Source organism: Phyllostomus discolor, chromosome 2, assembly GCF_004126475.2.
Source record: "Phyllostomus discolor isolate MPI-MPIP mPhyDis1 chromosome 2, mPhyDis1.pri.v3, whole genome shotgun sequence".
NCBI classification, from domain to species: Eukaryota; Metazoa; Chordata; class Mammalia; order Chiroptera; family Phyllostomidae; genus Phyllostomus; species Phyllostomus discolor.
The window spans coordinates 213,059,319-213,079,686 of NC_040904.2; the positions used below are offsets into that span (position 1 = coordinate 213,059,319).

Sequence of the window (20,368 nt, forward strand, 5' to 3'; positions counted from 1 at the left end):
CCTGGAGCCGTCCATCCTTTCCTCCCTCTGCCCTGCTCTCCATCCATCCGGCTGGCAAAAATTTGCAGCGTGCTGACCACGAGCCAGGTACAGCGCTGTCTGTTGTTTACCCAGCGCACCCTGTTACCAGGTTCCAGCCTTGTGTGCAGGGCCCGATTCACCCCCACACCAGCCTGTGACAGGCAGGGTGTTGCCATGAAGACCAGGCCCAAGGCCCCACCCTGGCAAGCTACAGGACTGCGGTCCACTCCCAGGACTTGGGTCTCCGAAGCCCCGGCCCCTCCCAACGGGAGTCGGAGAGGCAGGTCAGAGAATCACAGCTCCGGGGACAAGCTGTTCTTAATTTGTTGGTGTCATCGCTCCTTTGAGAATGTGGTGAAAGCTAGGAATCTGTCCCCAGAAAGATGCACATGAGCCACGTGCCCACTCACAGGCCGCCGCCATCCTGAGCGCACATGCCCCGTTCCACACTCGCTCAACACCCGCCTGTGCCCACGGGACACTGAAACCAAGGGACCAAATGATACCTCTTAGGCCGCCTGCCAGAGGAGTCCAGAGAAGATCCACACCCCAGGCCTCTGCCCTTCCCACGCTAAGGCAGGCGCCTTGGCGTACCTGCGCAGCCCAGGGTCCCCCCAGGATGCTCTGTTCTGATTTGTCAAAGCTGAAAGGTGAGGGCAGACACCCCCCCCTTTAGATCCTGTGCCCCAAACTCCGAGGCATGGGCCTCTGGGCCCTCTGCCCTGGAAGAGCCACGGAAGCCTCACCTCTGACCAGGATGAAGGTGCCGTTGCCTTTCCCAGTGAGCTTCTGCCAGAGGACAGAGCAGTAGTAGGTGCCGGTGGCCGATGCGTCGCGCAGCTTGGGGGAGATGCTGCACTGCTGGGTGAGGGTCTGGTTCTCCTTGCCCTTGGCGGGGAGGCAGCCGGTCTTCTGGTGCAGATGCTGGTGGCCCTGGCGGTCCACGTAATAGTAGCGGACAGTGAAGTTTTTGAATTGGGGGGTGTACGGGTAGGTGATACGGCAGTTGAAGGAAACAGACTTGTTGGCCAGCGTGACCATGATGGGGGGGCCCGTGTGCGTCACCGACTGCCCCCCTGCAGAAGAAGGAAAAGGAGACCGTGCTCACTCTCCAGGCAGCTCCGGTCCTGCCCGCTTTCCCAGGGGGGGCCGCACAGATCTCCCCCCCGCCCTGGCCCCCCGCCTCCTGCCCTCCTGCTGTGCGGGCGCTGCACCCAGCGCTTGACACGCGTGACTCGCCATCTGCCAACACGCCAAGGCCAAGCGTGTGAGAGCTCCCCTCTGCAGAGAAGCGGGGCCTGGCGGTCAGGGAGGGCAGGCTGCTGGCTTTCAACCTCTCAGGGGTGGGTCTGCAGCCCCGCCCGGGGCTGGAGGACCCCAGACCCCACGCACTCCCACCAGTCTCCTTCCCACTGGCCGAGAAGCCTGGCTGGCTGGGTGACGGTGCAGGCCAGAGACGGCTCAAAGCCGGGGAGGATGAAAGGAACGAGGAAGGAGGCAGGCAAGTGGCAGGAAGCAGCGCTTCCCGGCGGCAGACTCCCGGAGGGAGGCAGGCAGGCCTGCCCGGGGCTGTCCCAGCCTGAAGGGGGAGGCGTGCCAGGCATCAGGAGACAGAAAGCTTTGCCGGCATCTGAGCTCAGAGAAGAACTTGTCAAATTTTTATAGAATATAACAGTTAGCGGTGGCCCCAAGAGCGGTTTTCTGACAACTCAGTGGTGGTCCACACGTGGCCGTTTAGCCTTGACCATGGTGTTCGGTGACGGTCACCAAGGCTGTTTTGCGGGAGCTGCCTCCTCCCCACCCCCCACCCACCACCAGAGGCTTCTGGGAAGACAGTTCGGAAGCCCTCAGGGCAGCAGCCTGCCCGGCCAGGCCTGAGGCCCTCCTGCCACCCCCGCCCCCCGCCGCCTCCTGGTCAGCTTCTGGGCTGGGTCAGAGGACGGTCCCCCGCCCCCCACAGCCAGACCTCGGCTGCACAAGCCCCTCAGCCTCGGCGGGCCTCATCCCCCCCGCACCCTCCCTCTCCAGCAGCCAAACAGCAGACAGTTCTAAATTGAGGTCGGCAGCGAGCAGCCAAGAACATGCTGGCCAGGTTGTTAATCGGGAGAAGATCGTGCTTTTGAGACGCTCGGAGGGAGCAGGGAGATTTATATTGTGGGGGGGAAGCGAGGCGTGGGCCTCCTGCCTGTGGTGCGGGGCTGGCGCCAGGCCAGGCCAGCCCCTGCTCAGGTCTCTGCCGCTCAGCCCTGAACGGGATCCCAAGGGGAGGGAAGGCAGGCCCTCTGGAAGACTGGGGACCGGGACAGAGCTGGCCCTGCACACCGGTTCGCCCCTCGAAGCTCTGACGACGCTGATATTTGGACTTTCTTATGGGGCAACTAGAAAGACACCCCCTCCCCCAGAGAACCGCAGTCACTGACGGTTCCAGAGTCGACTGGCACGTCTGGGTATCACAGCAGGTCGGCTCCGTCGTATGTCGGCACGGGGCTCCCCTCTGGCAGGTGGGGCAGGCGGGGATGTCACAGCGCACTTCCTACCCCCGGGCTGCGCGGCAGGGAGGGCGGCGGTTGCCGTTGTTGAACGGCGAGAGCAGACCCGTCGTGCACGAGGAGCTGGGACTCAGGGCTGAGGTTTGTCCCTGATGCAGCACGGCAGGCGGGGGTCCCCAGAGGGCCGTGAAGGACGAGTGGCGAGAGGGTGAAATGGACATCGCTTGCCCTGCCCGCTGCCGTCCGTCTGTCCGTCCTGCACAGACAGTGTGCTCCCTTCTGCTGTCCGAGCTGCCCAGGACCCCGCCTCCTCATGGGGCCAGCTCCTACGGAGTCCCCGGACCCGACTGGGGAATCACTAGGGAACCAACTTTTTTTTTTTAATCCTCACTTGAAGATTTTTTTTTCTACTGCTTTTAGAGAAAGAGGAGGGGAGGAGGCAGATAGAGAGGGAGAGGGAGAGGAAGGGAGGAGGGGAGGGAGAGAGAGAGAGAGATTGATTGGTTACCTTCTCATACGCACCCCCAACCAGGGATCGAACCCACAACCTAGGCATGTGACCTGACCGGGAATTGAACCCACAACATTCAGATGTATGGGATGACACTCCAACCAACCGAGCCACACGGGCCAGGGCATTGCCAGCTGTGAGCCGCACCTTCCCAACTGGTTCTCACAGTGGCCCCTGGAGGCAGCCAGTGCAGACAGCAGGCTAGTGTCACCTCTAGGGGCGCGGAGGCTGGAGCCGAACCCCAGTCACCAGGAAGGTGGTCGTGCCGAGGCCGGCTGGGGCCCTGCCCACCTCCGCCAGAGCCTCCCGCCCCTCCTCTCTGAGCGTCTGAGAGGCCACTGCAGGCCAGGGGAGGCCACACACGCCGTCGGCGCTGCGTGGCCACCTTCCCGTGTGTCCTGGCGGGAAGACATTCGTCCAAGTGTCTTAAAAACGTCCCCGTACTTGAGGCATCCTTCTGGGGAGTGATGGAATCTGCGAGTGCAATTAAGCTGCTCTTTCCGGTTCTGGGGGCGCCGTAAAGACAGATGGCTGCCGCTCTGCAGCCTTCCGGGGTTCGTTATTTCAAGGTCAGAGGGTCGGCATCCTGAAATGCGCGGCCCCGGCTCGGGTCTGCCGGAGAGAGGACGGCCCAGGCCTCGGGTGAGACTGCTGTCTCCAAAAGGTGAAGCGACCAGGCCGTCTCTGTGGCTCGATGACAGCGGCCAGTCGGGGGACGGCAGGCCGAAAACAGGGGAGGGAGGGGCCGTGGCTCCGGCAAAGGCTCGGGGCTTGGGCCTGGGGAATGCAGCTAACTGCCTCCCCTGCTCCTTCTTCTTACTGAGCACCAGCACCCCAGGCCTGCACCCCGGCAGCCCAGTCCCCACCCCTGTCCTGGACCCGTGCCTCCACGAGGCCCCTTCTGGGGTGCGGGCTGCAAGCTGCTCCACTGGCTGTGCAGCATCGCCCAGGTACAGCTCGGTGCTACAGACGGGGTCATGGTCGCTCGAAGCTACCGTATGTGCTCCTCCATCCAACAAACATGCAAGGGTACTGGTGAGGTCCCGAGCCCCACCCCGGGCCAGCAGGGGCTCCCTGTCCTGGCAGTGCCCCCAGTCTGACAGGGAAGCAGAGGGAGCCTGGGGTGGGAGGGAGGGCCGGTGGGGAGGTGGGGGAGGGGTGCGCTGCTGTCCTGGGGTCTGGAGGTCATTACTGAGCTGAAAGCAGGAACACACGCATACAGCAGGCTAGAAATGGCCGGAGGACGGGGGAAAAGAACACGCATAGAAAACATACTCTGCCTGAGCGCCACCTGCCCTGTGTCAACTCAACACCACGGCGATCCCATGAGGCAATGACTGCAACCTTATTTTGCAGACAAAAAAAAACACAAAACAGGAAAAACCCAGGGCATCTTAGAGGCCCAAAGCTACAGAGTTCCTAAGTGGTGGAGCTGGGATTTGAACTCAGGTTGTCTGTGCTAAGGAAGAAAAGCCAGCGTCTGGGCCAGGCAGTGGAGTTGGGCACAGGGCTAAGGGTGCTCGTGGTGGCACGTAGCACAGTGGACGTCGGGTGCTGAAGAGAGTCCTGGCACAAGTAGCACACCGGCACAGTCCGAGGCCGTCGAGTGGCTGCAGGGCGGGGAGCCCGAACAGAAAAGGGGTTGGGGGAGAGCCGCAGGGCATCCTGCCTGCCCCGCAGGGCCTGCTTCTCACCACAGGCCCAGGGGGCTTCAGGGAGACCCCACAGAGCCCGAGGTGTGTCCCCCAAGGGCCACTGGGGTGGCACAGTGAGTAGGCCCACCTTGTGCCCGGTGACTGCTGCACTGTGATCAAGCACTTGTTCAGGCAAAGCAACTGTCCCTGTGGGACGAGCTGGGCCAGGGCACGGTGAGCTGGCCTTGGGGTCCTTCAGGGCTCCGCTCACGGGCTGCCGAGGGGGGCCCTGGCCCAGGGGGCGGGCTGGAGGAAACTCAGATTCCTGGACTGTGGAGCAGGGGAGCCAGAGGAGCCCCGTCAGCATGCCCCAGGGAGGCCACTGAGCAGGACAAAAGGGCACGAGGGAGTCCACTCCCGGCCCTGCGTGCACGGGGCCACCTGTCCGCAGCACCTGCCCGCAGGCTTCCTCTGCCTCTGCCCACCCTTCCCCACCCCGGCCGGCTACGGAGCATCCGTCCCCCTTTGGCGTGAACCAACTCCTGGATGGGAGAAGTGTGAGCCCGTGGTGAGTGTGGGTGGAGCAGAACACCCCTGGTGGGTGAGGTCCCCGGGGGTGGGCCAGCCAGAGACAGGACTGCAATACAGTTGCAGCCTGGTGTCTGAGAGGGCCCGGTCCCCAGGGCCACCACCCCAGCCCAGCCCCAGCTGAGAACCGGCTTGCTTATCAGACATCACCGTGAGCTCCCCTCCCAACCCCCCCATAACGGCCACGCACAGATGGTTCGACGGGGCGGCACGGGCTGCCACCCCCACGCTCTGCCCACCCCTGCTTCTCAGGAGATGGTGTCTCCCAGGGACGGCACGTCCTCCATCCCTCACTTCTCAAAGCCCCAGGGGTGGCTGGGAAGCTGGGGTCTGGCCAGAAAGGGGGACAGGGGCGCCTAGAGAATTCCAGGCCTGAGTTTGGGTCCTGGCTCTCTCACCTAAAGCTGCGCAACCTGGGACAGGTGGCTTTCCTTCTCTGAAGTTCAGCCTCTCCCCTGCAACAGGGGGCACCAGCGACGCCGAGCTTATAGGGTTGCCGCAGGGTTCACGGGGGCCGAGAACGCGCACAGGCTGCCGTGGGGCCAGCCTGCTTTGCCAGGCACAAGCGGAGAGCAGGGAAGTCACGGGAGTCCTGAGTCCTTCCACAGACAGGTCCACGCTCAGGGCCCGCCCAGCAGGCGTGGCCTCCAGAGCTCACGCCGCAGGAGCCTCCTCCCACTCTTGCCCCATCCTGCTGTCTGTCTGTCTGTCTGTCTGTCCGTTGCCTTGTTGGGAAAGACTATCACCAGATGGGCGCCTGACTCCCCCCGCTTTTCCGGTTCTTCTTTTGCACCTGTGACCACTTGACCTGCCGGTGGCGAGCAGACAGCTGCAGAACACACCCCTCTCCTCCCCAGCCGGAGCCTGCCCGGCTGCTCCTGGGGACCCGCAAGCCACCCCGCTGACCCTGCCTGAGGAGGTCGCCCACCAGAGGAGGCCCCGGAAGGAGTCGGAAATCAATTCACGAGGTCGAGACAGCAGCTGACAAATATGCGGAGCGCTCTGTGCCGAGGAAAGCCACCGCTTGCGGCCTCCTGGTTTCAGCCACAGCCACACGGCGAGGTGCACGCGGGGTCACGCTCCAGGCACGTCCTTTGACTTCGGGCCCCCGTGAAAAAACCCTGCAAGTCCCTGGCCCAGGGGATCCAGACCATGTGTCCAGGCCCTGCACAGCTCGGCTCAGCCACCCTGGGCCTCAGCTCATGGCCCCGCCACGGCCAGGCCCGCCAGGCCCCTAGACCTTTGCCTGCGCTGCTCCTGCTGCTCCCGCTATTCAGAATGCCCCGCCCCTTCCTGTCAGGGTCCCCCTCTCAGTCTGCAGGACCTGCTCCCCTCCTCCCTGAGCCATCCCTGGGTGCATGGCTCCGCGCCCCCTCCCTGCCTCCAGCCCAGCGCAGACTCCCAGGCATCCCTGTTAAGCCACGTGACGACAGGCGCGAACGTCCCTGGGCACACTCCCCTTCTGCAGATGGGACAACCGAGGCTCGGGAAGTAAAAGCTTTGCCCAAACAGCACAGTTGTCCGTGGCAGAGACGGGATTTTGAGCTGGTCCCTTTGGGTCCTTAACCCCACATGCTTAATCACTACTCTATGCTACAGTTTTAAAATCTCAAAGCAAGCAAAGGAAAAAAACTTATCCAAGGAAAGAACTGTACTCTTTCAGAGAGAGCTAAACCTTCAGAGGCCATTTTTCGAGACTTGGGTCATCTAATACGCCGACACGTCAGGCAGCTCATAGGAGTCTGGGGACAATGGTACTCAGAACTGACCCTGCAGCATTGGGGTGGCAGCCACTGTAGCCCAGCAGAGCCTGAGGCTCCCAGGGCAGAAGCTCAGGGGCCCAGGACCCCTCCACAGACAGGTTCTGGGCGGGGCCCGCCGAGTATCCAAAGCCTGCCGAAAGCCTCCCTCGATACCACTACCACAAGGACATCCCCTCCCCAGCCCCTGCCCCGACCCAGCACTGTCCTCACCCCGACCGTCCCTCCTCCCCCCATCAGCTGCACTGACCCCCGGGCTGCTCCTTCCCCACCGCCCATCGCTGGGCCAGGCCTTGGCCCCTGCTTTGCCTCTGCCCGGAACTCAACCCCTTCCACGGCGCTGAGCGCCGGCCTGTGGGGAGAGCCTGGACGTGCTGATCAAAGGTGTCCATTCCAACCAAGGTCGATTTTAAAGGAAAACACTTTGATTCCCCAGCTAGAGAAGAAAGCAGCTCCCGCCGCCTTTATTTTAGGCCTGGAGTTTTGTCCTCCGATTTATCCCAGGCATCCTTGGGAGCCGCGCCTCTCTTTAAAGGCCCATCGGAAGGGCAGCGGGGTAGGGGCAGAGGCGGCCGCTGGTTTTCTCCCAGAGCGCCGGCCCTTCGCCCGAGCACGGATGCCAGCATGCCACGGAGCAACGGGGAGTCCTCCGGGACGCACACACGCCTCCAGCACGTCGGGGTGTGGCCACGTGGCTGGCGAGGGAGAAGCGTGGGCCGGGCTTGGAAGGCGACCCCCCAACAGAGCGCGAGGAGGGCGGAGCCGTTAGCGCGGATGCCCTGGGAACACCGGCGTCTGACGGGCTGTCACGCCTTCCAACGCCTCCGCCTGAGTCCGGGAGACGCACACACGTGTGCCCGCCTCGGGGGCCGTTTCCGCCCGAGCGCGCCTCCACACTCTCGACCTCGGGGGCGCAGCGGCCGTGCACGGACACAGACCCAGCGCAGAGTGTCAAATGTCTGGCCCCAGAAATGTTACAGCTTCATGGGCGTTAATTGGTATTTTTATAACAGTCACTTCCCTCTTGGCGGGGTTGGTGAGGAAAGTTGCTCAAACTTGGGAGCTCATTCGAGGGTGTGGGCTGTGGTGGCCGCAGGGCACTGTGTTTCTCAACTCACATCCCCCTCTGCTCTCAGGGCAGGGTGTCAGCATGGGGGGGGGAGGGCCAATGAGTGTGGTGGGTGTCCCGCTCCCTGTCTTTGAAGGGGGGGTGGGTAAAGTGGAGAGGGGAATAGACCCACCGGGTGCCCCAGCCGTGTGTGCCTCTAGAGTCCCAGCAGGGAGGACCAGACTCCAGCTGAATGACAGCAGGAAAGTGCTGGGACAAGTGTCACAGGTTCGATTCCCAGTCAGGGCACATGCCTGGGTTGCAGGCCATGACCCCCAGCAACCCGCACATTGATGTCTCTCTCTCTCTCTCTCTCCCCCTCCCTCCCCTCTCTAAAAATAAATAAATAAAATCTAAAAAAAAGAATTTTTTTTAAAAAAAGAAAGTGCTGGGACAAAGGGAGTCTCAGGGCTGCAGACGCCAGGGCAAGGGCCCCAACCAGCTGGGAGGTGACCCCCCAGACTGGGCCATTGCTTGTTTTTTAAATGATGATTCTTCAGGTCCCCCTGACCATTATTAAAGTCAAACATGCTCCCTGCAGAAATCCCAGACACCGCAGAGAAGGACCAAGGAGGCCTCGGGGCTGGCCTGCCCCTCTGGCGTCGCAGCAGGACCCTGTGCCCCTCCTCCGGTCTCCCCGCCGGGCCAGGCTTCGAAGGGGGAGTAGGAGGCAGCCACATGCGTGTGTGTGGAGGTGGCGGGGGCAGGGAGGGGGTCTAAGCACAAGACAGCTCTTGGGCGAAATTTCTAGAAGTCTTGTAACAAGGCACCAAGTGGGAAGACTCGGGAGCCTGGCGGAGCTGAAAGAAGGGGTTTGGACGGGGAGGGGCCCTGAAGGGCCCAGCGCCCCCCTGCAGACCTGGGGGGGGCCCTGTGGGCTCCCCAACCGGGAAGCAACACCCTCCCGTTTCCTGCAGAAGGAAGACAAGGGAAATCCTATAGACTCCCAACAGTCTCCCCAGCTGCCTGAAACCTCGCATTAGTGATTCGTTCTGTGGGATTCGGTCCTCCTCCCCGCTCCAGCCTCCTTTTAAAATATAAATGCTTCTGGCTGTTGATACACTCACTCCTTCCAGGGGGCACCTGCACCAGATCACTTTTATCCTGACTTTTCTTAAATCTCTGCCTCCCCGAAGATCCCGCACCCTCGGGGCACAACACCACTCATTGCCCTCCATCCTCCCACCCTCCCCGCCGTCTGGCGGCTCCAATTAACCGACCTGCCTCCAGTCCAGTCTCCTCCCCGCCCCGCCCCTCCCACCGCAGCCGGGGGTCAGCAAAGACTCAGGTCACTAAGCTGGGGCTCCTACTGTTTCTGGCCTTGAACTTGACCCTGCAGACACCTTCCTCTTTGACCTTTCCTCTCTGCCCCCACCAAGGCCCACACCTTCTGTCTTGGCCTTTCTCTGGCTTTTCTTACACAGCCCAGTTCTTAAGGTCGAGTACTGATCCCTTGGCTTTGTCCGCACCCTCACCTGCCCCAGGTGAGCCCAGACGTGCCGCCCATGTCTCTGAGCTCCTGTGCGCTCATATTCACAGGTGACCACTCTGCAGGGGAGGCCGGGATGGCCTTTGGGTTTGCCAGTGGGCGAGTGGGCAGAGAAAGCAGCAGAGCTTGACCTTGACGGACGGATAGGACAGGTGGAAGTGACCAGGTGGGCATGTGAGAGGACACCTTCCAGGCCAAGTGGGCAGCAGGAGCCTCAGGGGCAGGCAGCCATCCAGCCTGGCTCAGAATGGGGGTGTGGGAGTTTGGGACAGCAGCCTGCGAGGAAGGGGGGGTCTTATCCCCACATACTGTCACGAGAGCCCAGCTGACAGGGCCACTCTGTGGGCAGCTGTGCGGCACGGACCCACGGGGGATCCCCCTGGTACATGCAGGTTGTCTTCAGGGCCCTTAGCTTTTTAGGGCAAGGTCTGCGAGGGCAGGGGCTGATCTGAAGGGTGTGCGAATTTTAAATGTTCATGTGTGTTGCTGGGTCCTGCAGAAATGGGCCCTTGGACCCTACGGCGAGCACCGTGAGGAGCACCCTCCTTGCCCTCAGGCAGGGACTGTGCCCGCTCAGTGTCCCCTTCCCCCGGCCCTTCGGCAGCAAGCCAGGGCCTGGCCCAGAGCCTCCGAGGGGCTCCAGCTCTGCCCCCACCGCTCCACCACAGCCCACACAGTCCCGGGGAAGGACGGTGCAGATTCCTGCCATGCCCACCACACACCATCTCGTTCCCACAGTCAAGTCCCCGCCAGCCCACCCCGAGGAGTCTCAGAGGGTCCTAGATGTGCTGTCCTGGGCTGCTGGCTGGAGGCCCACAGAGGAGGAAACTACACACCGTGACAGGGGGCCCGGGACTCAGTCAGTGGTCAGGTCACACTTGGCCAAAGCCTCCTCAGACCCAAACCCAGGCCCAGCAGACTGTCCTCCCCAGGGGGCCGGGAGCATCCCCTGCCGGTCTCACATCTGCTCCCTCCCCTCCCCTGCTCCAGACTCACCCGGCCGCCCCTGCCTTCCTCTGTCTTGGGCCCCCACCCCGGCGTCCGACCCCCAGAGCCCACAGCCCACTGCAGTGAGTTCCCGCCCAGACCCACGTGAACAAGGAGCAGACAGAGGCGAGGGCCGGAGGGGAGGCGTGGGAGGCGGACCCTGTCTCCCCAGGCCTTCCCCGCCGCTCTGTCCTTCACCAGACGGGAGAGCCCATGCCTAAGGCTCAGGGGGACCGGGAGGCTCGCACCCGTACAACCCCGAGGACCCCCCGGCGCCTGTCCTGTGGCATCAAGCCTCCCCCGTGCTCAGAGCCACCGCCGGGTCATCTGTAGCCGAGGCACTGAACTGTCCTGTTACTGCTGAAGTTTCCTGGGCACCCCCGGTGCCAGCACCACACCGGGCCCTCCTGCCCTCTGGAAGCCCCCAGTCCCCCGCAGGGAGGCGGACAGCCAGCCAGCCAGCCCGGAGAGAAGCAGCCGCAGTGGGGACACGTGCCCCGGTGACCCCGGACCCATGCGAGCCCCGCAGCCCCGGACGGGAAGCACCTGAAACGCCGAGCAGAACCAGCAGATCGCGGCGCGTTCCTTCGGCGGCACTTGGCGCAGCAGGCGCCGACAAGCGCGTTCTGCCGCGGGCCAGACAGCAGATACTTTATGCCCCGCGGGCCATATGGTCTCCGTCGCGAAGGCTCGACTCCGCCAACGCGGGGCATTGGCGGCCATAGATGATCTATGAGCGAGACGCGTGGCTCTGTTCCAATAAAACTTTATTTATGGACGCGGAAATGTGAATACGGTGCAATGCTCATGTGTCATGAAACATTCCTTTTGGGTTTTTTTCTTTCCCCAGCCATTAAAATAATCTAAACACCATTCATAACTTGCAGGCCATACAAAGAGGCTGCGGGCTGGACTCAGCCCGAGGGCTGTGGTTTGCGACCCCTGGCCTTTAGCAATGAAAATAAACTTCAGCCACACCATCCACTGGATATAGCTTCAAAAAGACCACACCACAGTGAGTGAAAGAAGCAGGTCACAAAAGAAGAGACACAGTATCATCCTGACAACACACACAGGGGTCAAAGACAGAGAAGGCTCTGAGGGGAGCGGGGTGCTCTGGGGGGCGGGCAGGGGCTCGGAGGCACGGGAGGGAATGTCCTCTTCTTTGACCTGGCGGAGCAGCCACACAGGACTTTGTTTTATAAAATGTACTGTTCTTTCCTGTGTGTGTATTATATGCCACAACCTCAAAAGAGAGCGCAGTGACAGCAGGACCTATGGGAACAGCATTTATAACCCGCCTGGAATTACACCCCGGTGCAGGTGTGGTGCCCTACTGCTCTTCCGGGACCCGCCGCCCTGTGGTCAAACCGCCCTGTCAGGGTCCCTCGTGGCCCCGCCTTCCCAGCCCTGATCCCTGCTGGGCCTGCCACCCACCCACCTGCTCTCTCTCCTCCCCATCTTGCTCCCTTGCCCCTCCAACACTCTCCCCTGCCCCACCTCCAGCAGTGAGGCGCTTCTCTTTGCCTGCCTCCAAAACTCTGAATGGGATTAGACAAAGAGGAGAAGCAGAGGCCAGAGCTGTGAGAAGGGGGCAGGAGGCTCCTGACCTCCTTTGGACATCAAAGGGGGCCACAGCACATGAGTCCAGAGTGAAGGGGAGCAGGGAGGCAAACCCCCCCCGGAACTCCCGCCTCTGGTCAGGGGTCACGTTCTCCAGCCAAACCCCTCAGTTTCCAACAGGCTGAGAGTGAGAATTGGGGCTTGTTCACTTCTAGGGCCCCCCAGGGCCTGGAATAGGTCCTCCTCAATGGATATTTGAGAAATGACGCAGCCCAGGGTTCTGCAAAGGCCAGGAAGAGAAAGGGGACTGACATTCGCTGAGCACACGGAGGCTCAGAGAGGTTAAGTAACTTGCCTGAGCTCACCCAGCAGTCCACGGAAGAAGGCAGGACTGGCACCTGGTCTGTCTGGCCCCAAAACCCTCGGGGATGACTGAGGGCTGGCGGAAGCAAGGCTAGAGCAGGAGTGCGGGCTCAGGTGTTTCACCCCCGGGAGAGAGTTGCCGGTGAGACCTCAGGTGGCTGCCAGGCCCTCTGAGAAAAGCAGAGTTTGCAGAGGGCCCAGGAGAGCTGAGGAGAGCAGGCTTGAGTCCTGGCTGACAGCGGAAGGCCCCGAGACGCCCTCCAGGCTGTGCTGGAGACTGCTGAAAAGGTGGGCGTGACCCCTAGGAGCCCGTGGGCTCACCCAGATGTCGCTGACTGTCACGTTTCAGCTGGCTCTGCGGGGCTGGCAGGTGCTGCCTCTCTGAGCCCTAACCATGTGCCCCAGCCACCCAAGCCGGGGCGTGCTAGCGGGCAGGCCCATTGCCGCACTCGTTCAACAGATGAGGCACTCGATGAGGCACAGCGGCACGGAGAACCCGCCCGGGGTCTCTGAGGGGGCTGCAGAACAGACTCAAACCCGGGCTGATCGCCCCTGGCCTGCCCTCGCCCTTGCATCTCACTCACTGCCGTGTAGGCGGCCCAGGCTGACGGCTAAAGGCGCTAAAGGCGGGGGAGGTGTAGGCGATGTGGGAGGGGCGGAACTCCTCCGTGGAAGCTCGGAGACCAGGAGGAGGGGTCCTGGACCCACAGAGATGGGGCTGCAGGGGCAGGACCAGGAGGAACGGGGTGCTGTCTGCTGCTCCAAGGGGTTCCCGGGGCCAGCCACAAGGATGACTTCACCTCTTGTGAAAGGGCAGAGTTTCTCTTTTCGCAGCGTTTGCTGCAATACTGGGGGAAATCTGTTGTTTGTTTGCACTCAGGACGGTTGCAAAACCGCCCCTCACGTCAGCACCTGCGGAGCCTCTTCCAGTGTCCAGGATGTGGCGGGTCCCTTCTGGGGAGGAGGGACCACACAATGAGAAGTGATGGGAACTGGGGGAAATTAAGTTCAAAATGACTAAGTGTGAGTGCAAACGCTTCGTCCCCTTGGGCCATCTTTGTGCTGGCCCGTCTCTCAGGGGTGGGAGGGGGTGCGAGGTGACCAGATTCAAGGACAGATGTCACCAGGGGCCCAGGTTTCCAGGCCTGCTGGAGGTACCACGCACTTGGCTCTTGCCTGATGGGGGTGGGGAGGAAGGGGAGAGATTTTTCCTTGAAAAATGTTCTTTACAAAGAAAGCCGAGAGGAGCCCCAGGGCCCACTGCCAATAGTCCTAGCTCTGGTCTCAGGCTGACCCGGGTCTGAACCTGACCTCTACGCAGCCGTGAAGCCTCGGACACAGCTACCTGGCCTCCGCAAGCCTCCATTTCCTGTCCCTCAATGGTCCTGGTGGGAACAGCACCCCAAGGGTGCCTCAAGGGGCCCTGGGTGTGTGTGAAGCCGGGGCGAGTGTGAAGCTCCAAGATTCATGACAATAACAGCTGTTACTGTTCGCGGCACAAACGAGAGGCGGGGGGGTGTGGAGCGGAGAGGGGCGGCTCCTGGAAGCCTCATCTGAGTCTGGGTGAAGCGGGGGCTGCCTGAGCCTGCACCACGGGGGCTGGGGGGCCGGGGGGCCCGGCAAGTGCTGCCCAGGAAGAGACTGAGCGGAGGGACCCTGTGTAGGCAGCCCTGGGGAAGCACACTCCTGGGGGTCCCCTGGCCTGGATGAACTCACCCCAAGGCCACCCACCCCGGGCCCTGGCTTGACTCTGGGCCTCCAGCTTCCAAGGGGCCTGGGACCAGGAAGGGGGCACAGTGCTGGTCCCCCAAAAGGCCTAGTTCCCATCATAAAATAACCGCGTAGCCTCTGGTTGTCCTCCAGGAAGTGGGTGGTGCCGTCCTTCCTGGGAACAGTGACAATTCTGTGCTCCAGGCGACAGTGCTTCTGGCGGCCATTGGCTGGGCCCCCCTCCTCCCCCCGGCTAGCCCGGGCAACAACAGCCACTTGGCAGGTTCAACACCTTGCTTCTACCTTAGATTCCTTGGGGGTGAGCTGTCCCTCCCCACTGACCCCTGCCCTGACCCCGATGCCCCCTGGCCGCAGCAGTGCCCACCCACCTGGTTTGAGGGCCGGGAGGTCAGGCAGTGCTGAGAGGGAGGTGCACAACACAGCTTCGAAGGGGGAGCACCGCCCCCACCTCTCCCAAAGCCACCTTGGCGAGACATTAGCTAAACATCCCCTGGTCCCGAAGGCTTCCCCTGTGAAGTCTGCAGTGTTCAAATGCTACCAGCAAATCCCCCCAGACCAGCCGGGAATTAGCCGCCCGGGCGGGCGAGCGGGTGGGGTGGCGGGTGGATGAAAGCGGCTCTGATGTGCAGCGCCGGGGGCTCGGGAGAAGGAGACCGCATACCTGTGGGCCGCGGGGTCCAGGGGCACAGCAGCAAGCCCAGGAGCCAGGGGGCCGTGAGGGGGCCCGGTGGGGCCCAGGGCCGCCGAGGCCGGCTCTCCATGGGGCCTCCTGGTCAGTGTCTCTGCTTCCTCTTCGGTTCCCGGGAGGGGACAGCTGCCGGTAGCCACAGTTCCCCTTCCCATCCCCGCTAAGCTCCTCCCTGGCCACCCTGCTTCCTCAAGGCCTCCCGGGCCTGCTCCTCCCAGGGACCCGGCTCACGCAGCAGCGGGACCTGTCCCAGGCAGGTGGTGCCAGGCAAGGCTCTGGGGCTCTCTCTTCTGCAGAAGAGCCGGGCGGAGCTTAGGCCTCCCGATCCACCAGGTGCGTGGGCTCCTCCCCTCCTGACCCCCTTCCAGCTGGTGGACGGTCCCGAAGGCGCTGGTGATGGAGGGAGCACAGATTTACACAAATGACTCCAGGGCTCGGTTTGGCCGCTCCCTCCTGAAACGGCTTAAACGTGCCCAGGTCCACGCAAACTTCCCCTCGGGAGCAGCCCAGGCGTCCCCTGATGATGTGCTCGTGAAAGAGCCAGGTCTGGCCTGGCTGCTGTGGCTCCATGGACTGAGCCCCGGCCTGCGAGCCAAAGGGTCCCCGGTTCTGTTCCCAGTCAGGGCACATACCTGGGTTGCAGACCAGGTCACCCATTGGGGGTGTGCAAGAGACAGCCGATCAGTGTGTGTCTCACACATTTTCCCTCTCTTTCTCTCTCCCTTCCCCTCTCTCTAAAAAAAAAACAAATAAAAGAGCAGGGTTTGGGGTGGGGGCTGCCACCGAGTGGGAGGATACAGGAAGAGGCAGGTGAGTGATGGAGGACAGCCACACACTCCCAGCCCGACACGGTGCCACAGCTGGTCATTAACCCAGCTAGGGCCACCGTGGGACCCCACAGAAGCCCAGCAGATACCTCCTCCCCAGCCCGCCTGAAATGTCTTTCCTACCCGCGGCTTCCCTAAACCTAAGCACACCCTTCCCCCACCAGGAGACACAGGAATTTCTTCCCCCACCTGGCCCCGCACAACAGCCCCACCCGCACATCCAGCAGGCACGGACACAGGGGCAGTAATTACATGCAGACCGGGAGCCTTTTGCCCTTGGCGTTCTGGAGCCTATCGAGCGGATGAGCTGGATGGGGGATGGGCCAGGCACTGCCTAGGTGTCTGGAGGGCAGGGGAAGGGGCCCTGGGGTGGGGGCGAGGAGCCCAGCGTGCTGGCACTCAGAGGGGGCAGGGCCGAAGGTGGCCGAGCTTCACGTGCCGGCACTGCACCTCCCTCCTCCGTTGACCAAGATAAATGTCATTACCCCCACTGTGCAAAGGAGAAAACTACGCCCCTGAGAGGCCAGTCAACTGGCCCAGGATCAGGACAGGTGCGCAGGGCCAGCATGTCACACCCAGCTGTGTGAGGCCCCGGCCTTCCCCCACCTCCTGCTGCAGCCCCCAACGATGGCATGCCAGGGCCCAGGTTCCCTCCTCCCAGCAGGCTTCTCCCCTCCCCAGGCTGCCCTGCACAGGGACGAGGAAACCTGGAAGACGGCCCCCACCCCCACCAGCAGTGCTGGGCGGACAGCGCGGGCAGGAGTGGGGTGGCCCGCCAGGTGAGGAAGACGCGTGCACGCAAGGCCGTTGCTAGCAGCCGGGGGCCGGAGGGGCCCCAGTGGTATTGACTGTTGATCCATCACGATGATACATGAGCGCACGTGTCGCAGCGAGACACAGATAATCTGCTTCACGCCGCCTCGGAGCTCCTGGGGGGAGCAGGTTGTCTGCGCACCGCGATGCCATGGTGATAGACGGCCCGTTAATGCCTCTGTGCGCGCAGGGAGCGGTTGAAAGGCTTCGGTCTGCGCCTCCAGGAGTCTCTTTACGACTTGGCATCGGGAGGCGGCCGAGTGCCAGGCTGCCTCAGGACGCGGACCCGGGCACCAGCTCCACTCCTGCCTGTCACCCGGATGCTGTCTGTCCCCCCCCCCACCCCTGCACACAGCCCTCAGCCCCCTCACAGAGCAGCTGCTGTCCGGACTGCAGCCCTGGGGCCTGGGGGCTCGGCCACTGGTGGGCCTGCTCCCGCCTGGGGCCCCTCGCCTGCCTGGTGCCTCCTGCTTGTTGGCCTCCCCTCCAACAAGAGCCCAGCGCCCGCACCTAGTATATGCTCAGTAAACTCCGATGCACGAATGGATGGGTGAATGGGCGTCGGGGGGATCAAGTGCCTTCCTCCCAGGCCTGCAGTGAAGGCAGGTGCCCGGCATCAAACCTGGCACACAGTAGACGCCCAGCTGGCTTCAGGAGGACGGCAGGACCCACGGCCGGGCAGGCACCTGGGCTGGACAGCACAGATGTGCCCGGGAAAGAAGGGATGGGCACGGGGAGGGGAGGTGGGGCCTTCCGGTCACTGACGAGTTTCTGAGCCCCTGGGCGCCATGCAGCCGCAGCCTCGGGAAGAGGCAGGAGCGGGCCTGGGGCAGGAGCCAGTGGGCCCGGGCTGTGCCGTCAGGGCCTCAGGACCCAGGGCGGCAGGAACCACAGCGCGTCCAGAAACCTCATCTTCATCAAAACCGTTCCATCTCCTCTCACCCAAGCGGGGGCGGGGCAGCAAACCCGCCAGACTTGGATCCTTGAGCATTCCTTCCCCACGCCCTTGGTGGGAGCCGCGAATGAGCCGGCGGGAGGGGGGGCAGAGGACGTGGGCTCTGTTAGTGGAGGGAAGTGGGCAGCTGCCCGGGAGGCCCCTGGGGCAGGGGGGCAGCGCATTTCAGCGCTCCGTTCCCGTCCAGGCACCTGTCTGCCCGTCCATCCACTGGCCCGGCCCTTCACCTTGTGCTGAGCACCTGTTTGCACCAGGGCGGGAGCAGTAACGCAGCCCAGGTGAGCCCCAACCGCCCTTCGGAGCAGCTCCCAACGCCACCGCCGGACACTTCCAATCAAGTCCATTCAAGCCTCAGTGCAACCCCGAGTGGGGGGCACGATAATCACTTTTCACAGAAGAGGGCGCCGCAGCACAGGAAGGTTAAAACGAAACTGCCCAAGGTCCCACCGCTGAGAACTGTGTCCAGGGAAAGAGACTGCGGGTGGCCCCAGCCTCTTTGCTCCTAACCATGCTGCAGCCCATCTCAGTGGCAGGGGTATATACAGAGCAGGCAGGAGGGCTTCCTGGAGGAAGCGGCAGCCCTGAAGGAGGAGGAAACGGGGGAGCCCTGAGCGGCAGTGTCCACTTAAAGACTAAAGCTTTCCAAACCGGACCAAAACGGCTGGTCTCTGTTTTCCACATACACTTATTAAGTGCCTACTGTGTGCCAGGCAGTGGAAATGCAAAACGTAAGTCCTAGTTTTACCCTTGAGGCACTCCCTGTTTAAAGAGGAAAACAGACCCCCACACCCCCCGGCAGGATTTCCACCCGCCCCAGGGCAGCGGAGGTGAGTGCGGGAGTGTGCGGCCCGGCCCGGCCCGGCCACAGTTTGGTTCCGACGCCATGTCCTCTGTGCTTCCTCCGGGCTGCCCTGTGGGCAGCAGGTGCACAGGAAGCAGAAGTGCCTGGGAAGGGGCCACTCTCCGGCCCCCCCCCCCCCGCCCACACGCCCCACCACGGGAAGTCACTTCCTCCCAGCCCACAGACTCCAGCACCAGGAGGAACTCGCCCGATGGAGGGGCCCCTCCCAGCGACCCTGGTGTCTGGGACCCACAGCGCCCCACTCCTTCGATCCTCGGGTCCCCGCTGCCCAGGGCCCTAGGACACCTTGGTCGCCTCCTTTGTTCCCTTCCATCCTCATCCTCAAGCTCCCCCACATCGGAGAGGGCCAGCGTGGAGGGCGGTCTCCCTTCCCGCCTACCGATACCCAGCTTGGCCTTCGGGGTCCCCCCTTCTGCATCACAGAGCAGTGGGCCCCTGCCGCACCGGGGGGGCCCTGACCACCAGGCCCAGGGGCGCAATTCAGCCCCTGAGAACCAGCTGTGCTTCAGCTGAAGGATACCCGTCTGGTCATGAGCCGGGCTGACCCACAGTGGTCCAGCCTCCTTGCTCAGAAGGGAGTGAGTTCTCTGTTAGCCGAGGTGTGCAAACCCACCTGGAGGCCGTCCACCCTGCACGCTGCCCGGGCTGCGTGGCTGACCCGGCCCGTCCCCAGAGCCCCTTCTCAGCCCGGGCTGCTCTGTGTCTCCACCTGTTTATCGGTATCTGTTCCACACCAGATGCCCTTCCGAAGGCTTTCTCACGTGTGGACCACTTCAGTCCTCACAGAAACCTCAGGGGGTAGGAGCTGCTGCCCCCGTTTTACAGATGCAGAAACTGAAGTTCAGAGAGTGCCAGCCACCTGCCCAAGGCCACACAGCGAGGGAGCAGTGGAGCAAGGACGAGAGCTCCCGTGGCTGCGTTTGTAATCAGCGTTCCCTGTAGTTCTCTCGGCTCGCCCAGCGGGGCTGGCGTTCTGTGCCTCGCCGGACAGACGCAGTGATGGCGAAAAACAGAGTAGGCGGCCTGCCTGGGGCCAGGCGGGGACCAGAGGCACACCCGGGACCAGACGGCAGGGCTCCCTGTTGGCCGTGTCCCCGGGGTTCGACCAGACTGTCCTTGCGAACTCGGCTGGGAAGAGCCAGCGAGACCTAGCGCCCCCACCCTCCTCGGCCCCTGCCCGCCACGCCATTCATGGTGCCGGCGCTCTGCAGGAACAAAGGCGGCGTCATTCCTCGGCCTCGGTTCCGGGTTCGCCCTGTGCCAAGGCCTTCTTAGGGTCAGGCCCTTGGTACAACGGTGGCCCTAAGAGACGAGCACCGCCCAGGAGGCCCATCCGTGGAGGTCCTCGGTGGCAGGCACAAGGGTCTGGGAGGCCCTGCACTAACCCTGCCACCCCCGACCCCTCCTGCCACCGCGGACAGTCCAGGTTGTCCTGAGTCAACGGCACCACCTGGTGGCTCATTGGGACACGCTCACCTGAGATACCTTCCTCTCCTTGTCCCTTCAGCCTACAGGGGTCTCGGCTGCCCAGCAAGGCCAGGTCTGGGCTAGAGAGGCAACGGATAAGTGGTGGTGGTGGGGGCGCGTCAGGGCAGGCAGGACCAGCAGCATCCTGGGGGCTGTGGGAACGGAGAACAGGACGTGCCAGCGGTGGGACCCCAACAAGCCTCTCTAAGGCGCTTCCTGGGCGCCCACTGGGGCCCCCTTCAGAGCACGCCCACTCTGTTCCAACAGGCTGCAGCGGCTAGGGAGCTGGGGACCCTTTATAAACTCTACTTGGGGACCATTCCCCAGGCAGAGCCAGTGCCCAGCCACCAGGCCCACCGGTCTCTCGGCCACGCAGTGACAACCGCTCTGGGGGGGGCTCCCCGTGGTGAATTCAGCCAACGAGGGAACCGGCCTCCCGGGAGGGTGATTCAACCCTTGTCGCCCCACACGGAGCTTTGTTCTATGGGGCAGACGGCCGCCGCAGCGCCCTG

The 20,368-nt window shown here is 63.1% G+C and overlaps 1 protein-coding gene across 1 annotated transcript in view; it reads right to left on the bottom strand.

Moving 5' to 3' along the window:
• Window positions 1–15,174, bottom strand: part of NFAM1 (NFAT activating protein with ITAM motif 1) — a 30,759-nt gene extending 15,585 nt beyond the window's left edge. The window contains exons 1-2 of the mRNA XM_036019702.1: window positions 14,906–15,174; window positions 768–1,097 (exon numbers count right to left, since the gene is read on the bottom strand). Coding sequence (XP_035875595.1) covers window positions 768–1,097; window positions 14,906–15,005 — 430 coding nt within the window. The 5' untranslated portion in view covers window positions 15,006–15,174. The remainder of the gene's footprint in view (window positions 1–767; window positions 1,098–14,905) is intronic.
• Window positions 15,175–20,368: the final 5,194 nt, after the last annotated feature.